The following is a 19,229-nucleotide window of genomic DNA, read 5'->3' as shown; positions in this document are numbered from 1 at the left end:
GACACTGAGATCATGACCTGAGCCGAAGGCAGCAGCCCAAACCACTGAGCCACCCAGGCGCCCCTATTCTCTACTTTTAAAATATAATTTGGAAATCCAATTGGGTTAATATAATCAACATTAAAAGCGAACTTGTGACACTGAGATCATGACCTGAGCCGAAGGCAGCAGCCCAAACCACTGAGCCACCCAGGCGCCCCTATTCTCTACTTTTAAAATATAATTTGGAAATCCAATTGGGTTAATATAATCAACATTAAAAGCGAACTTGTTCTCCAGTGATGATCATCTTGCCACCAACTCCGTGAACTTAAGATAAGAACTGTATGTAAATGTCTAACCAGATACCTGGAAAATAGCAAATATGTAATGTTTGTGCAGGAATTTTCCAAGTAGGGGAATACTTGAGCATTAGGAAATTGCAAAGTTGTGTGTAAGTACACACGAAGTTCTGTTGAAAACAATCAGGGCTGCCAGTGGGGAGGCGGATGCTTTCACTCATTTGAAATCTACAATTACTCGTATGTAAATCAGTGGCAATGCAGAAAATGTGAGAAATTCAGAATCAATTTATCTCTTTAGCATTACTGAGATTCTTTTTGTGTTTGGGATCTGTATGTGCCAACATTACAATTGAGTTATTTCCATAAATAATTCAAAAAACATTCTCAATGATGAGTTTTGAGCAGCAAAACTGGAAAGGATGTTGTCAATCTGTTGTACATTCATAGAGTGCTGAATTTCACGTTCTTTTACAAATATGCTTCAATACACAGAAAAAAGTGAAACCCACACTGTAAGTAACAGGGCTGCAAAGGGAGAGCAAAAAGAGGAGAAACACAACTTGGGTTCGTACACTGGGTTGACATCAAAACACCTGCTGAAGTCGATATTCGCAAGAAGACAGAGTGAAGATAATTCTTGTTCTTCCCCACCTTCTCTCTTCTGATTTCCTTATTGTCTATAAAGACAAATGGCGTGGGTTTTGGGGGTAGAATCTAAGCTAGGGTTAAGAGGGAAGTGTATAGGGGCGCCTGGATCGCTCAGTGAGTTGTGCCTGACTCTTGGTTTCGGCTCAGGTCATGATCTCAGGGTCATGAGACCGAGCCCCATGTTGGGCTCCTCACTCAGCAGGGAGTCCTGTTGGGGGTTCTCTCTCTGCCTCTCCTTTTGCCCCTCCACCTCCCTACTCTCTCTCTCTAAAATAAATAAATCTTAATAAAATAAAAAAAGGAGGGAGGTATATAGTTTCCTTAAATATATCAGCTGAAGCTTATGAACAAAAGGAAGCCTGCAAAACAAGTAATTACCTAGGGACCTATTAGAAGTATAGAGTTCTAGGCCCTCTCACAGAATTTCTGATTCAGCAAGTCTGGAGTGAGAGTGGAAATCTCCGCTTTTCCAAAGTTCTCCCAAGCCCGCCTATTCCCACCAACGATCCTAATAACCAGCCAGGTTTGAGACCCATGAACAAGAGACTGCACTCAGACTTAGCAAATAACAGTCATGGTTTTCATAAGGACAGCACTTTAGAGTCTACAGAAAGTGTCTCCACATAAACTACTTCATCCCCACTTGACAGATGAGGAAAATGAGGCTCAGAGAGGTCCAAGGTCATACGCCTATGTGAGTCAGACCTCATTTCAGATGCCGCAGCGTAATGCTGTCCCCACTATGCCATATCCAAGCACCAAATTTCTGAGCACTGGTGAACTCTCACCTCAACTGGGAGTGATTTCCCAGAGGAGTCTCGTTATCAATCAACCAACCAAACAACCAACCAGCCAGTAACTGGTGCACCTGGACAATTCCTGCCCCTGTCCATAGTTCAGGAAGACCATCTGCATCTCATTAACCACTTTTCGGTATATAGGCACTAAAAAAGATCCATTCAAAGGGAACTTTAGGGCACCTGGGTGGCTCAGTTGTTAAGTGTGCTCATGTCATGATCCCAGGGTTCTGGGATCAAGCCCCGCATTGGGCTCTCTGCTCAGCGGGAAGCCTACTTCTCCCTCTCCCACTCCCACGACTTGTGTTTCCTCTCTCACTATGTCTCTCTCTGTCAAATAAATAAATAAATAAATTTTTTTAAAAGGGAACTTTAATAAAGTTGCAGAATGCACAGCTTGTAACATTCTCATTTCATTGTATAACATAATGATAAATTATCTGAAGAAAAGAAAATAAGCATATCCACTTGTGCAAAGAAAGAAATGTCCATAGTCTCACTAATTTCTGTAACATTCTGCTGAATGTCAGTTGCTTTATTTTTATTTCAATGCATAATTCTAAGTTTCTAGTAAGTGTAACTTACTAGACTTACTAGTAAGTTACATAACTTACTAGTAAGTAAGTTACATAACTTATTAGTAAGTTATGGACACTTACTAGTGTCCATAAATAAGGTTTTACTGGGACACAGCCACACTTATTCACCTATGGCTATCTTCACACTACAGTGGCAGAGTTAAGTAGTTGTGACAAGGGTTTGTATGAGCTGTAAAGCCTAAAGTATTTACTAACTGCCCTTCAAAGAAAAAGTTTGCTAATCTCTGCTTTAGGGGAGATGTTTGGTTGCTTCCTGAAAATGATCTTAATCTAGCTTTTGTTTGCTAGCTGTGAAACAAAACACTGAACTTAGAATTATCTCAGATATATTTTCTTTGACACTCCAGTCTAGATACCTCTGCCTGGTCCCATGAATGACCGACACCACCCCTGTGGTTTCATAATCCAGAAGTGGGGGCAGGGAAGGGCTTGTGCACGTCTCGTTCCATTATCAGAATGACAGATGTATACAGACAGACAGCCAGGCATACTAATCCAGCAGGACCCTCGGCACGCACCATGTGTGAGCCTTCCTGTCATGGAGGAATGGACAGCTCTCCCCTGTCAATAAATACCGTGGCCATTTTCCCAGCATTAATATTCAAAAATGGGAAATGCCACTTAGAAAGCATAATTCCAAGGAGAATCGCAGGAGCTGCTGTTGTCCCGCTTCCACTGAAGGCAGGAGGGTAGCTTATCAGAGTCCAGACAGTTCTGGTCCATTACCAGCAGCCTCATTTCTGCCATTTTTCGAAGGCAACACGAAATATGGAGCATTTGCTGTTGTTGCACCAAGTCAGCTAATTCGATTGTCAGAATATTTCAAACCTCGTAATTGAGACTGGAGAAAGTGGGAGTCTCACTCCTTTGAACTGCCTGCTATGTCACAGCTTGCTTGGCAGTAGGAATAAGAAAAATTCTCCATTAGGAAATTAATGTTTATAAATACCCTGGAAGGCCAAATAATAAGCATAATGATTTAGAATAAACGTAACCGCAGAGGCTTATTATTAACTTTGCAAGTACATATTTTAATTTGTAGCTTTATCACACACACTGATTGTTGATTCAACCTTTTTTTTTTTTAAGGATTTGACATTAGGTTTTTGTTTTTCTTGTGTATGGTGGTCCAACACTTAAAGTATCTTGCTCACATTTCAAACAACACTTAATTTAGCCAAAAAAAAAAAAGATGGTTTTGAAGAACCAGTGAAATATATACGTATATGTGAAGTGCTTAGCACAATACCTTGCATGTAACAAGTATTAAGCCAATGGTGTTTTTTATATTATTAAAAAAACGTGCCAACAACTATGTTAGAGAAAGAAGTCTATTTTGAAATAACACTGGTCTACAAAATAAAGATGTTCAAATGCACATAGGACCTAACTTGAGGTGAACCCCTTGTCCTATTTCCAAGGCTTAAGGCCCTAGTTGTTGGCCACATTTCAAAAGACCTCACTGAACTATTTACCATTTGTGACCAGAATCCTCCAAGGCCAGGGCACCTGGGTAGCTCAGTCAGTTAAGCGTCCAACTCTGGACCTCAGCTAAGGTCTTGATCTCAGGCATCATGAGTTTGAGCCCCACACTGGGCTCTTGCACTGGGTGTGGAGTCTACTTAAGAAGTTTCTTTGTATGTTCAACCATCAGAGAACCACAAATTAAAACCATAATGAAATATTTCACTTCTATCAGATCTGATCTGCAAATAAACTTAAAGTCCAACAGTACCACGTGTTTGGTAAAAATACAGGCCATTCATAAACTGCTCATAAACCTCTGTGGAGGGAAGTATGGCAATACTGAATTGAATTGACAGCATGCTCGCCCTCCAACCCCCCTACTCCACCCCTACATGCCAGCACTCACAAACAAGCACATACACAAAATCTTAGCAACACTGCTTTGAAAAACCTTAATGTATGGCAAAAACAGAAAGGACAATTTGTATGTGTAGTATTCCACTACATGAATATACTTTGCTCTAAAAATCACAATGAGCTACTGATATCAGATGGATAAATCTCGTATACAACGTTGAGCAAAAATCCTATGTGTCTGTATATATGTTGTGATATATACATATATAAAGTTTAAAGACATGCAACATAACAGCATATCTTGCTCAAGGATATATGCATATGCAATAAAAGTATTAAAGTGCATAGATATGTTAAATTCAGGACAGAAGCTTCCTCTGCTTGGCAAGAAAGTACTGGGAGAGTGCCATCTCTACTGATTCTTTTTTCCTTTGTCTTAGGGTCTTTTGTTGAGGTATAATTTACATATAGTGATACAGATCTGCACTGTACAGGTCAATGAGTCTGACATATATGTCCATGTAAACCATGTTAGTAACCACAAACCTATCAAGAAAGAGAACTTTTCCATCACCCAAAAAAATTCCTTCATGCCCCTTTCTAATCCGTGATCACCAGCAACCACTCTTTTGATTCCTATCACCATAATTTGATTTTTCTTTCATAAAAGCGGAACCGTACAGTATGTACTCTTCTGTGTCTCGTCTGAGATTCATTCATGCTCCTGCATAAACAGTAGTGTGTTCCTTTTTTTAAGATTTTATTTCAGACAGAGAGAGAAAACATGCAAGTGGGGGAGGGACACAGGGAGGAGGAGGGAGAGAATCCCAAGCAGACTCCCTGCTGGCCATGGACCCACTGCAAGGCAGGGCTCAACTCACAACCCTAAGATCATGACCTGAACCAAAACCAAGAGTTGAATGCTTACTTGACTGAGCCACCTAGGTGCCCCTAGTCGGTTCCTTTTTATGGTTGAGTATTATGTATTCCATTTTGTAAATACACTACGGTTTATCTTAGTAATTTTTTAACATCTTAATTTTATTTTTTTCTTTCAGTGTTTCAGGGTTCATTGTTTACGCACCACACCCAGTGCTTCATGCAGTACGCACCCTCCTTAATACCCCCACCAGGCTCACCCCCAACTGCCCGCCCCTCCAAAACCCTCAGTTTGTTTCTCAGAGTCCACAGTCTCACATTTCATCTCCCCCTCCGATTTCCCCCAGTTCACTTTTCCTTTCCTTCTCCTAATGTCCTCCGTGTTATTCCTTACATTCCACAAGGAAGTGAAACCATATGATAATAGACTCTCTCTGCTTGACTTATTTCACTCAGCATAATCTCCTCCAGTCCTGTCCATGTTGCTACAAAAGTTGGGTATTCATCCTTTCTGATGGAGGCATAATACTCCACAGTATATATGGACCATATCTTCTTTATCCATTCGTCTGTTGAAGGGCATCTCGGCTCTTTCCACAGTTTGGCGATTGTAGCCATTACTGCTATGAACACTGGGGAACATATGGGCCTTCTTTTCCCTACATCTGTATCTTTGGGGTAAATACCCAGTATCTTAGTAATTGTTTATTGTTGTGGTAGATACATGAATATTCCTGTATTATACATGGAATACCCATGTAATATACATGGATAAGTTGTGGTAGATACATGAATACCCATGTATTATTCTTCGTGCCTTTTTATATTAATTTACTATATTAAATATTTCCCTTTTTAAAAAAGTGTAGGTCACAGACTGCTAGAGATTCTCTAGGACACGAACCTAAGGGTAAAGGAGCTGGGCTGGAGATTATGTATACTGTCAGCTCTACGGGACACTGCAGATTCCAGTTTATGACCATAGACTTAGTGAATCAGCAAATGAAGATGTTGCTCAGAAGTCTGCATTTTTAACAATCTCCCCCAAGTAATTCTTATGTACACGTTTTTTGCACATGTTTTATAAACCACCGTTTACAAATACCTTCTCTATGTTTTCTCTGTGCTCTGTAACTCCAATGACTTCAATTATTACTGCTATATGCCAGTAATTCATAAGTTTATATCTTTAAATTTTAGTTTCTCCTAAACTGTAGACCTCATAATCAGCTGCTAAAACTATCTCTACATGAACGGCCCACTGGTCCCCCAAACCCAACAGAGGCAGTCTTCCCAAGTCCTACCCCCTGGTTCCCCCTCCAGAGTTTTAGGTCTCAGTTCACGGCACCACCATACACCTGGTTTTACCAAACCAGAAACCTGTGAGTCTGTCATTGTGAAATTTTCCCCTCCCTTATCGTCCACATCCTATCAGTTACTAAGTGTTGGTAATACTACTGCTAAGATACCTCTAGAAAAGAACAGGTCTCTCCATTCCCTTACCATCTCCCTGGTCCAGGTCACCTGGATCACTGTAATGGCCTCCCAACCAGTCTCTCTGCCTCTGGTCTTGCCCCTCCAATCCACTCCCTACCTTGTGGCCAAAGGAACCTTCTAAAACAAACATCTCAGGTGCCTCCTTAGTGCAGTAGGCAGCGCGTCAGTCTCATAAAACAGACATCTCATTTTCAAAAATGTGCTTAGACGCTTTTAATGGCTTTTTATTGCCTTTGGGACACTCAACATACGCAGCCTTTCAGGATCTGCTTCTTGCTACCCTTCCAACCACAGCTCTGGCCATAACTCCCTTGCTCCCTACCCATTTAGCTACTCTGAACGCATCTCATGTCTGTAACTGTGCCATTCCTCCCTCGCCTTTTATTCTGCCTGGAATGTAATCCTTCCCTTTCCCTGGATGCCCTTCCTCGTCCTTCAAGTCTCAGCTGAACAGTCACCTCCTCCAGAAGGTTTTTATGAACCCCCCAGACTAGGTAAGGAATGCTCACTACAATACCCTAGCAACACCTTTTCCCTTTGCAACAGATCATACCATCCTTCAAAGAACTGTTCAACTGCTCAGACAAACTACAAACTCTGTGAAGTCAGGGCCATGCTGAGCTTGCTCCCCATGATGGATTCCTAGCACACAGTGTGAGGCCCATTTTAAGTATTTCTTTCATGACTGTTACCACATTACATTTAGTCTACATGCAAACAAAGCTTATCCTAATAGGCTCAGTTGTTTCCTTCTACTGAAGTTATGAACAATTCTAACTTCAGAAGATTCTCTATTATATGCAACATTTAAGTTTCATTCCCCCACTGCTCTGGCAATCCTCATCTGCCACCAGAGAAAAAGTCCATCAAAAGGAGCAAGAACTGGATGCAAAAGAATGAAACTGGACCACTTGCTTTCACCGTTTACAAAAATAAACTCAAAATCCAGTAAAGACCTAAATGTGAGACCTGAAATCATAAAAATCCTTGAAAAAAAAACAGGCAGTAATTTCTGACATCAGCTAAAGCCACATGTTTCTAGATATGTCTCCTGAGGCAAGGGAAACAAAAGCAAAAATAAACTATTGGGACTGCACCAAAATAAAGAGCTTCTGCACAACAAAGGAAACAATAAACAAAACTAAAAAGCAACCTACTGAATGGGAGAACATATTTGCAAATGACATGTCCAACAGAGGGTTAGCATCTAAAACATACAAAGCACTTATACAACACGACACCAAAAAAGCCAATTTAAAAATGGTCAGAAGACATGAAGAGATACTGCTCCAAAGAAGACATCCTGATGACCTGCAGACACATGAAAAGATGCTCAACATCATCAAAGAAACACAAATCAAAACCACAATGAGATATTACCTCACACCTGTCAGAATGGCTGACATCAAGAACACAAGAAACATACAAGAAACAAGTGTTGGTGAGGATAAGGAGGAAAAGGAACTCTTCTGCCCTGCTGGTGGGAGTGCAAACTGGTATAGCCATCATGAAAAACAGTATGGAGATTCCTCAGAAAGTTCAAAGTAAAACTACCCTACAACCCAGTAATCAGACTACCGGGTATTTACCCAAAGAATACAAAAACACTAATTCAAAGGGACACATGCCCATCCTCCCCCCCGTGTTTACAGCAGCATTATTAACGATAGCCGAATTATGGAAGCAACTCAAGTGTCCACGGACTGATGAATGAATAAAGATGTGGGGTGTGGATAAATATACACACATATAAGGGACTATTATTCAGCTTAAGAAAGAATGAGGTCTTGCCGTTTATAACGACATGGATGAACCTAGAGGGTATCATGCTAAGTGACGGCAGTCAGTGAAAGACAAATGCTGTATGATTTCACTCATATGTGGAATTTAAGAAACAAAACAAATAAAGGGGGAAAAAATGAGAGAGACATGAACCAAGAAAGAGGCTGCTAACAATAGAGAACAATCTGCTGGTTCCCAGAGGGCAGCTGGGGCGGGGACTTGTTAAACAGGTGAGCGGGAGTAAAGCGTGAAGAGTGAACTTATGATAGATGAGCGCTGAGTAATGCCCAGAGTTGTCAAATCACTATATTGTGCACCTGAAACTAATATAACACTGTACGTTGACTTACTGGAATTAAAATAATAAAGTTTAAAAGGGCGGGGGGGGGCGTGTAGCATGAAGTGGCAAGACCCAGAACTAGCCAGCTTGATTTTCAAGCCTTAAATAAAAAGTCCCCATGTATTTTTCAACGTCACACCTCAGCTACAAGGGAGGCACAATGCTTGAAATCCTGTTAGGATTACAATGATTGACGTGGAAAGGCTTTTGGCAAAAGGAATGAGAGTTTATGTTTTTTGTGCTGGGATTTTCCGTCTAAGGCACAGCTGGGTACCCCCAGCTGCTGCCAAGGCTGGAGGCTGCATGTGAATCCAACAGCACTTCTCCTAGAGCAAAAGCTCTCAATTTTAAATCCCCAACCTTCCCTCCCACTTTTGGGGGGACATAAATACTAAAAACACAAATTCTGATGCCAGAATGTCTGGTTTAAAATCCCTGCTACATGATCTCCTAGTTATGGTATGCTGAGCAAACTACTTAGCCATTCAGTGTCTAACTTCCTCATTTGAAAATGGGAATAAAACAGCACTTATTTCATAGGTTTGTTGTGAGGATTAAATTTGTTAAATACACATAAGGCACTTAGAGTTAGGGCTCAGTAAGTTCAACATATCTAGAGGTATAGGAAATAGGTTTGGAGGAGAAAGGATATGAGACAGAACAGAAAAAACAGAAGCAAAAAAAATGTGCCGTGTAGTAATAATTGAGCAATTTGAATAGATTATCTTCCAAACCTCAGAAAAACCTTTAATGCAGGTTAACCACTCCAAGTTGCAGAGCTAGTAAACAGCTGAGCTGGATTTGGATCCCAGAAGTCTGTCTCCAGAGACCAAGTCCTGAACCACTAAGAAATACTGTTTCCCATCTTCACATCTGGCCCTTGGGGAATGGAATTCCCGGGTTGTAAAGGAGAAAGGGAAGAAAAAAGGTGTAAGGAGTGGAAAGGAAGAAAGAATAAAATAAGGCCAGACACATCTATTTTCTCCATTTAAGAAAGGGAGAGTGACAAGTCTCCCTTCATCATCCCTTCACAGACATAACAGAGCCCATTACCTTCAGGGACACTTTACTTTGAATTCAGTGCCCTGGGTTGAAATCAAAATCACTGCTAAACACTCAGACTGACAGATCGTTCTCAGCCTAAATCCAAATGTGAAACGGAAATATGGGATGTGACATCCAAGAGCGGGCAGGAGAGCAGTGGATGGCAGCTTTAGGGACACAGAAATCGGGCTCCTGTCTAGGCCAGACAGGTGAGGTGCTCTAGAGGCAAACACAGGATCCAAATTCTTGTGTGACCTGTCACAGCAGGAAAACAACTTAACACCCCTGAACATCACTTTTTTCATCTGCAAAACGGGAACAAGGATGTCAGCCTCTCCATGGATAACACCCTCCTCTCCACAGATAAAGAACTTGAATGCAGTGTTAAGAAGAATCAGAGAGACAGGCACTGTCAAACATGGAGGTGTAAACTGAGCATAATTAGGCAAACTCTCTCTCTCTTTTCAATTTAACACACTTACAATGTGCCAGGCACAATACTAGTCACTTTAAAAATATTAAGCTATTCAGGGCACCTGGGTGGCTCAGTGGGTTAACTGTCTGCCTTTGGCTCAGGTCATCATCTCAGGGTCATGGGATCCAGCCCCTGCCTCAGGGCTCTCCGCTCTTGGGCTTCCTACTTGGGCTTTTCCCTCTCTCTCTACCTACCTCCCCCACTTTGTGTGCATGCTCTCTTTCCCAAATAAATACAATCTTCTAAAAAAATATACTAACTTATTCAATGTTTGTGGCAGACTGTTTGCAAAAGTGGCAGCAATGATTCCCTTCACTGTATCCTTGTCTTTGGAGAGTCCTCTCCCACACAGACTCTGAACTTGGCCATGAGACTCTGGTCGGTGGGACAACAGCAAATGTGGCTCAAGCAGATATGTAAAAAACGCCTGCGCCCTGGGGTTTGCCCTCTCTCACGGCTCTCTGAAACCCTGAGACCCACATAAAGAAACCTGAGCTAACTGACGGCCGCATGAGAGATCACATGCCATCCCATGAGGTCCCCGCAGGCCAATTCATCTGTCAACTACCAGACATGTGGGTGAGGCCGGCCTGGACCCTCCGGCTACCACCTGACCCACCACATGAGCACAGAAGCATGAAGAACCCAGCAGAGCTTGGTCGGATGGGCCCAGACAAGAAGAGCCACCCAGGCAGCCTACAGACTCATGAGAACAGATAAGGAGAACAGATAGTTTCAAGCCAGTAAGTTTTGGGGAGATTTGTCATGCAATACAAACTAAGACAACTCTCATAGCAACCCTATTAGGTAGGTATTATTATGATTCCTATTTTACAAATCAGGCAACTGAGACAAAAAGAAGTTGACTTTCACAGTTTGTAAATAGTAGCGTTAAGACTCAGCCGTAGGTAATCTGGCTCCAAGTCCATGCTATTACTTGGAACTTTTATATATATCTAAATATATATTCTAAATATATATACATTTCTCCTCTGTATATTCTCTATACTGTGCTGCTTCACCTAACAAAAGTAAAGATTTTTCACATCAGTTGACTCAGAAATTTATCACAGAGATATATTCACACACACGTAAAATCACTCATGTCTAATATTGCTCCCTGCAGTGCTGTGGATAACAGCAAAAGACTAGTACAAATAGTCCTAGTACATCCATGTAAAGGCATCCCATATGCAGCCATACAAAGTACTGAACAGACACATCAACAAATACTGATCTTATGTATAAGGAACAAAAAGCAAAGTGCTGCACTTATATGCTACCTTTACATTCACGTTCATGTATTAAAAAAGGAGGAAAATATGAATATGTAACTGCCTGTATATGCACAGATTATTTCTGGAAGAACACAAAATGGGTTTAACATCAATTGCTTCTGGCGACATGGAACCAGCTGGCTGGGCAATATGAGGAACAATTTTCACTACAAATATTTTCATATATTTTGAAATTTTATACTCTAAATGTAGCACCTATTAACTTAAAAGGCTTTTATGAACATGAAGGGTGACGAGAACACGTGGTCCCCCGGCGCTCATGACCTGAGGTCCAAAGCACCGGGCACAGGGTAAAGCCCCCTTTCCGCCTCTCCTCGGAGAAACCCAGTGATCAGGCATCCTCTGTGCTCCGACTTTGTACATTCTCTATGTGCCTTTTCTTTCATTCGGCAGCATCAGATGAAAGTAATTACTGTCTAGTCTAACAGTGTGTCTGCCCTCCATCTGCAGTTACCGATGTCCGACAGCTGAAATGCTGCCACACACGTGAGCCACGCTGCTGAATTACCTGCGCCTCTAGAGCCGGAAGTGATCTGGGGCGAGAGCAGGCAGTTGGCAGACAGCGGACAGTACTGGCCAGAGCCAGGGCTCTGGAGTCTGGCAAACCTAGGTCGAAATCCCAACGCCGACACTTAGCGGAGTGGCTGGAGCAAAGGACTCAACCTTTCAGGGCTTATTATGGCATCTGTAAAATGGTGATGGACAGTTACTGTTCCACAGGACTCCTGTGAACACATGTACCACAGTACCGAGGACACAGTAAATGTTCACCAAATGTTAGGTATCTTCATTATCCTTGGGGCCCTTCCAACTGTGGTCCAACCGCCTTTTCTTCAACTCTCCGCCCCCACACACACATCCCAACAAATAGCAACCTTCAGTGTACCTTGAAGGATTCCCACCTCTCCCTTCCACATCAGCAACTTCAATGGACTCTACCTCCAACATCCATCCGGTCTCCCCACCTCTCCATCACCCCTGCACACAAAGGTGGTCTCTCTTTATCCTGACTATCCCCATTCCATAATTCATTCTACACACAAGAGCCAAGCAGATCTTCAAAAACGTGAACTAGATCACATCATTCTATTCCTCTGCTTAAAATTTTCTAAATAACAGCTCCCTGCATGTAGGCTGAAATCGAGAGTTCTCACCACAGCCAACAACGCTCTCTAGAACTGGGTCCCTCGCTCTCTCTCTCTCCTGCCTCACTTCGTTCCACTGGCTCCACCCCGGGGCGCACTGCACTGCACTTCAGCCTCAGTATCTTCTGTTTCTCACACAGGCCAACTCTGCTCCTGCCTCAGAGCCTTTGCTCCTCATGTTCCTCAGTCTGGAACAGTCTTTCCCCAAACATTCACACAGCTGACTTTTCATCATACAATTCATAGTTCAAATAGCAATTCCCTAGAAATGTCTTCCCTGACCACAGAAACTAAAATAGCTTCACTCCCTGATTTACTCCCCATTTCATTATCCTGCTCTATTTTCTTCAGAGTACAGACCATGATCTAAAATTAACTGTGTATTTGTTTACTTTTTTGTCATTTTTCTCAACGAGAATGTAGCCTCCAGGAGTACAAGGCTCTTTGGCCATCACCTCCCCGCTGCACTCCTCGAACTTGGAATGGTGCCTACACACAGTAGGTGCTTAATACATTTGCCTTACGGTGGTGGCAGAGGGGCTTAAAATGCAAACTGTAAGCTCCAGCTCCAGTGATTCTGATTTAAAATGTCTGAAGTGCAGGTCAGGAATCTATATTTCTAGCAACCATCCATCTCTTTCATCCTAAAATGAGGACACAAATCAGATTTTTTAAATTATTATTTATTTATTTGAGAGAGAGAGAGAGAGTGTGTGTGTGTGTGTGTAAGCGGGGGTCGGGGGAGGGAAGGAGAGGGAGAAGCAGACTGGCCGTTGAGCAGGGAACCCAACAGGGGACTCAATCCCAGGACCCTGTGATCAAGACCTGAACCAAAGACAGCTGCTTAACCCAGCAAGTCACCCAGGCACCCCAAAATATCACATTTTAAAATATTCTGGTCAACGCCCTCCATCACAGAATTGTGCTTCTCCCTCTAAAATACCTTGCTTAGGCCTAAAGATGCCATCCCAGCTGCTTTCCTTAATGAACTCAGTGACACTAAGATACAAAAAGTTCCTGACCCCTGAATTTGGAGTTCAAAAAAGTAACCCCACCTGTTTCCATTTCTGCTGCTCCATCAACGCCAGGAATGCTAAACTAGCTGGCCAACCTGGCTGGAATCGTCTCCTCCTGAAACACCTGAGCAGGTTTGGACTGACTCCAAAATGTAACCCAGGTAAATTTCCATGTCAGTTCACTAACCTGAAGCAGCGGGAGCCAACTCATACGTGCTCTACATGCCCTCCAAATACCACTACCTGCCCCCGTCCATCAACATACACAGAAGACTTAATTCTGGAACCACGGGTAAAACGACAGGTCAGAGCTCCCTTTAAAGCAACCTAGCAGCTGAGAGAAGATATCTTTGAAAAAGCCACTCACTCCGGTGACCAAATGGGCACACACATGCCTTCATACAAGGCAACCCCTAACTCCAACCCAGAGAAACTCACAAGCTCTGGCAAGAAAGTCTTACTGTTTTTCCTATTTCTTCTCAGCTCTGCCTCTTCAGAAAACATCCAACATCCTTTCCTTGGCGCCCAAGCTGTCATTAGGCTTGGCCTTAGGAGATCTGGGAAATTGTCAAGGGTACCTATTTAGAGCAAACTTAAGTTTCCTCTACTTCTCACCCACCCACCCTGTAAGTGCCGAGATCCCGCATCTGATAAAAGCGTTTCCCATTCTCCAGGTTAAAACCCAAAAGGCATATTGGGGCTGGTAATTTAGAAATCACCAGCACTTTCGCATAAATTCGCTTCTCTAGACAGGTAACATCAAGTTGCGCGGGGCTGCGTGCGTGCTCTCCTGGGCAGGCAGTACCAACCCACCAAGCTGTTCCTTGAAGGGGAGTAAACCCTGACCTTCAGCCCGTACTGGGGCGGGCTGGGGGGGGGGGCGGTTTCAGCTATGAGCCACGAGCGCAGGGGCCCCTCACCCCTGCAATCCGGGGGGGCAGCTGCCGCCCAGGGACGCCCAGGCGCACGTGCCTGGAGTCCGCCCCCGGACCCCACGGGTTCGCGCCGGGGCGGGCAGCGCCTAGGCGGCTTTCGCTGAGGAGTCCACGCTCCCTCGAGCCTTCCAAACCCGCGGAGACAAGGGGTGAGGCCCACCTACCGGAAACACACACACACGCCCACCCTCCTCGGGTTGGGGTCCGCCCCTCCTCGGGTGGTGCGCCTGGGGAGCCCACCGACGGCCGGGAGCAAAGTTTACGAGGCTCCCAGCGAGGGAGCGCGGCGCTGAGCAGCACAACGCAGCGGCCGGACCAGAAGCGGGCGGCGGGGACTCCGGGAAGGCGGCTCCCCTCAAAGCCGGAGGCGGGGTGCCGGTGGGAATAGCCCACCCCGGGGAGGCGCAGGCGCGGGCAAAGAGCCCCGACGTGTCCGCGCCACCGCTGGCAGCTCCGGGCCGGGCGGGCGCCCCCCAGGCTACGGAGCAGCCCTACGGCTCCCCTGGCCCCACCCCCACAGTCGTCCGAGGGGCGCCCCACAACCAGCCCAGTCGTGGCGTCCCCGCGAGGCCACGCCTCGCCCCCCGCCCTCAGCCCTTCCCGCCGGCTCCGCGGGCCAGGCTCCCCACCGCCGCCCACGGTCCGGAGCCGGCTGGGAGAGACGCGCTCTCGCGGCCGCCGCAACACCGGCCGCCTGCCCCCTCGCGCCCCCTCGCGCCTCCGGACGACGCGCACTCACCCTCCGCATGGTGCCGGGACGTGCGGGCCGGGTCGGGGTCGGCCGCGCGGGCTCGGGCGCCAGTCGGACACGGCCGGCGGCGGCGCACAGGCGGCGGGGGAGCGCCGCGCTGCCCCCTCCCGCACACGCGTGCGCCGCGGCCGGCGAGCAGGCGACGGCCTCCGCGGGGGCGGGGCGGGGGCGCGCCGGCCGCGGGGTCTCCGGGCCCGCCCCCGCGTGCTGAGCTCCGGGTCCTCCCCGCCCGCCGGCTCCTCTTCCCGCGTCGCGGTTTTCCCCCGTCCCTGGCCGCTTCGCTCCTCTGCTGCGGGAGTTCCCGCCCGACTAGGTTGCAGTGGAACGTTGGTGCCGACCCTGCGGGGAACCAAGTTCCAGGAGCCAGAGGGGATTGGCAGACTGAGGTGAGAGTTCTCACCGCCTTCATTAAAAGTACACCTCTTCCCCCAGGTGGATGGAAGAAAGCCGGCTAGTGTCCCATCCTGCTCTTTAGAGTCTGTGATTGTCTCTTGGAAGTCCTGAGGGTTTATAAACGTTTTTGGAGAAGGGATGGGGTGAGGGTTAAAGATGGGGAACAGATCAATCCGGTGGGGGGGGGGGGGACGTCTTCATGGAACAGAGTTGGTCTAGGTTTATCCAGCTAGAGGAGCTCAGCAGGGGAAGGGGTCAACATCCCCATTACTGCAGAACCCACAGGTCTTCCTGGCAAAGCTCTGTATACAAAACCTCCCCTTCACAAATGGCCTTCCCACCCTGACCCCAACTTCTCCAAACAATAGGGAAATCCCGTCTCCAAATGCTAATGCCTCTGAGAAAAAGATGAGGGAGGCGGATTATATTCCTCCTAATCATGAAAACACAGAGGAATGCAGGATCCAAATCCTCAAGAACAAGAGTAGGGAGGAATGATCTGAGAGTCTTCAGGGAAGAAACCTGGACTTTTCCTGATTTGGCATCTGCTGAACAAAGTAAATCAAATAGCACAAAACTCAAGGCAGCCTGAATTTCAATGTGGAGGGAAAAAAATCCCTTGTTTACCAAAGGATCCTTTGAACAGCAGACAAGGACGCCTGCGTTTTCAAAGCAGGCTGTCACAGGTAAGCAGGCAGACAGCCGTGGGAATGCAGAGGCTTGTGCTGGGTAAACACGACGAATGTTTCGGCTCTTACTTTGCTTGGCTGCCGATTATTGTGGCAGATCACCACTTATGAGCGCTGTCAAAGGAATATGGTTATAATTTCCTAACCTTGCTAGAGTGTCAGCAGTGCTATAGAGACCAAATGTTAGACCTAAGTACCTCTATGATCTAGTGGAAAAAAAAAAAAAAAAACCATCTTCAATGGATTTCTCTTCGGTGCCTACTAGCACAGATAAGAGGAAGGGTAGCTGATGTATTAGGGGGGAATAATTAAGGAAGGAAATCAATGAAGCCAACTAACCCCCTTTTTACTTTCACTTATGATCTGCATACAGTGGGTTTTTTCTTCTTTGATATGACTCTTTTCAGATTGGCCTTCGATGTTTTGCTTTTGGGGAAATAACAATTTTAGTAACTGTACTTACTTATGCACCATAGGCTTTACCTATGGTATCACTTTCAGTCTACACAACCCTGTGAAGTAATTGCTACAATGGTGTGGTTTTTCAGAGATACTAAGGCTCAGAGAGGGTAGGTAATTTGCCAAAGGTCACACAGCTTGTTAATGGCACAGCTAGGATTTGAACTCAGATCCACCCTCTTCATCCCCATACTTTACTCTGCCTCATAGAAAAGTATAGCAGTGGAAGATGTTAAAATAAACACATGAATTCTCAACAAATCAGTCATTTCCTATCTCTGGGCCTTAGCTTTCTCATCTGTAGAATGAGAACTTAGATTAAATAGATAGAAGGACCTATCCAGAAGTAAAGCTCTAGTTTTAGAGTATTACCAGGTGAATATTTTGTTCTTGGTATTGTGGATTTGAAATCCTAATCTGCAGGTACAATGTTAGTCACTTCATTGGTTTGTATAATATCTCACCACAGCCCCTTGTCTTACTTACACTGATTATGCTGCTTTCTGCAACACTACTTCTTCCTCCTTCTAATTAATGTTCTTCCCTCTGTGAATGCACTAATCCAATTAATGTTAATTTCTTATTTAACTCCACTAAGACCCCTGGCGTGAGGGAGACAGTGTCTGTTAAGGAATTGTTAGGGCGATCTTCAAGCATTAGTTAGCCTGAATAATTTTTAAACTCCCTTCAGAAACCAAGACAATCACTCAACTGTACAAAATAAATAACACGTCAGATGCTAATGGAACACAGTCCTACTGCTCATCTACCGAAATCCCAGCATTTCCAATGCTATCATTAACTAACTTGAGAATCAATTTCAAATCGAAACTAGACTGAGTCAGATTTTTCTTTTGCAAGGGTGGAAAGGAGGGTCTTTCTTTTTTTCCATATGTTTAAAGACTATTCGAAGTGTTTTTAATGATCAGAGTTCTGTCTCTAGTTATTATCACGGCATGATTAGCCTTCTAAACTCTGACATTATTGTTTCCTTGAAAACCACCTATTATTTTAGAATATAGTACATTTTCTCTCTCTTTTTCTTTTTTTTTTCTCAATTGTATAACATCTCTAACAGTCACAGTGATACTTGGCCCTTTTGATCTCTAGGCTGAATTCATAAGTCTCTGTCCTAAATGCAGCAGAAAGTACACAAGGTCAACCTAACTTATTTCATTAGCTAGTAACATAAATGGGTATTGGATATAACAGTTGAGCAAAAATGAACCAGTTTACATTTTCACATAAAAAGTGAAAAAGCAATGAAAAATTTGGTCAACTTTTTGTAGCTTAGAAATGTTACCGATTACCATAACTTACCAGTCTGTCATCCTCTATTTGGAAATGCATTAATAATGCAATACTATTTTCCTTTGCCATGTTCTTAAATTAGAACCCTTCAGAAGTCCTCTATTAAATTCTTACTGCAGGGGACATAATTAATGGTTGAATCAATTCCTATTTCCCTGACACAAATTGCGGGTGATTTCAAGGGAATGTAACAATCACAGCTATATGTATTGAGCACATTCTATGTCCCAAGCACTGTGACAAGCCATTGCACATGTATCAATCAGTCTGTTTCATCTTCACAGAACCCTACCAGATAGTTATCATCTCCATAGGATAGATAAGGAAACCAAGATATATTGAGATTAAATACTTCTCAAAGGTTACATGGTTAATAAGTGCTACAGCTCTAACCCAAATCCATCAGACTCCAGAGCCTGTGAAATTAACCAGTGACAGGTGCATGCTAATGGATCTCCAACTCTTCTCTCTCTGGAACATCTTCAAAGCAGTGACCCAGGAATTTTATATTCAGTAAAACCAACTTTCAAGTATTTATATTAGAATAGAATGGAATTGGGTGAGAAAGGATTCTTAAAGAAAATGAGTCCTTAAGTTTAAAAAATGTACAAGATTTGAATTAGATAAGTGAAGAATATTCTTGATAGGGGACAACAACATGACCAACAACAAGGAGGTTGTGAGAGTAAAAAGACCAGATCTCCTAGGGAATCCTGGGGCACATGACTAGGGAGGCAAGCCTGGTGGCTGGTTAATGAGGGGCTGGGAATACTCAACAGGGTATCAGTATACACATTCCCTTCCAAATTTTTCTTAAAGATTTATGTATTTATTTTACAAAGAGAACAGGAGCCAGAGGGGCAAAGAAAAAGGGAGAGAGATTCTCAAGCAGAATTCCTGCTGAGCGTGGAGCCTGATGTTGGGCTCCATCTCATGACCCTGAGACCACAACCTGAGACAAAACCAAGAGCTGGACACTCACTTGACTGTGGCACCCAGGCACCCCTCCCTTCCAATTCTTTATCACATTTTTACAGTCACTCAAAATATTTATTTTGCTGTA

The 19,229-nt window shown here is 44.3% G+C and overlaps 1 protein-coding gene across 1 annotated transcript in view; it reads right to left on the bottom strand.

The window, feature by feature from the left end:
• The window catches only part of TMCC3 (transmembrane and coiled-coil domain family 3), a 262,928-nt gene extending 247,548 nt beyond the window's left edge, over nucleotides 1–15,380 (bottom strand). Inside the window, exon 1 of the mRNA XM_059402343.1 lies at nucleotides 15,303–15,380. Coding sequence (XP_059258326.1) covers nucleotides 15,303–15,311 — 9 coding nt within the window. The 5' untranslated portion in view covers nucleotides 15,312–15,380. The remainder of the gene's footprint in view (nucleotides 1–15,302) is intronic.
• Between the last annotated feature and the right edge of the window lie 3,849 nt (nucleotides 15,381–19,229).

The sequence above is a fragment of the Mustela nigripes genome, chromosome 6 (assembly GCF_022355385.1).
Source record: "Mustela nigripes isolate SB6536 chromosome 6, MUSNIG.SB6536, whole genome shotgun sequence".
Taxonomy (NCBI): Eukaryota; Metazoa; Chordata; class Mammalia; order Carnivora; family Mustelidae; genus Mustela; species Mustela nigripes.
The sequence above is the reverse complement of the archived record's forward strand: the minus strand, read 5'-3'. Positions and strand labels throughout refer to the sequence as shown.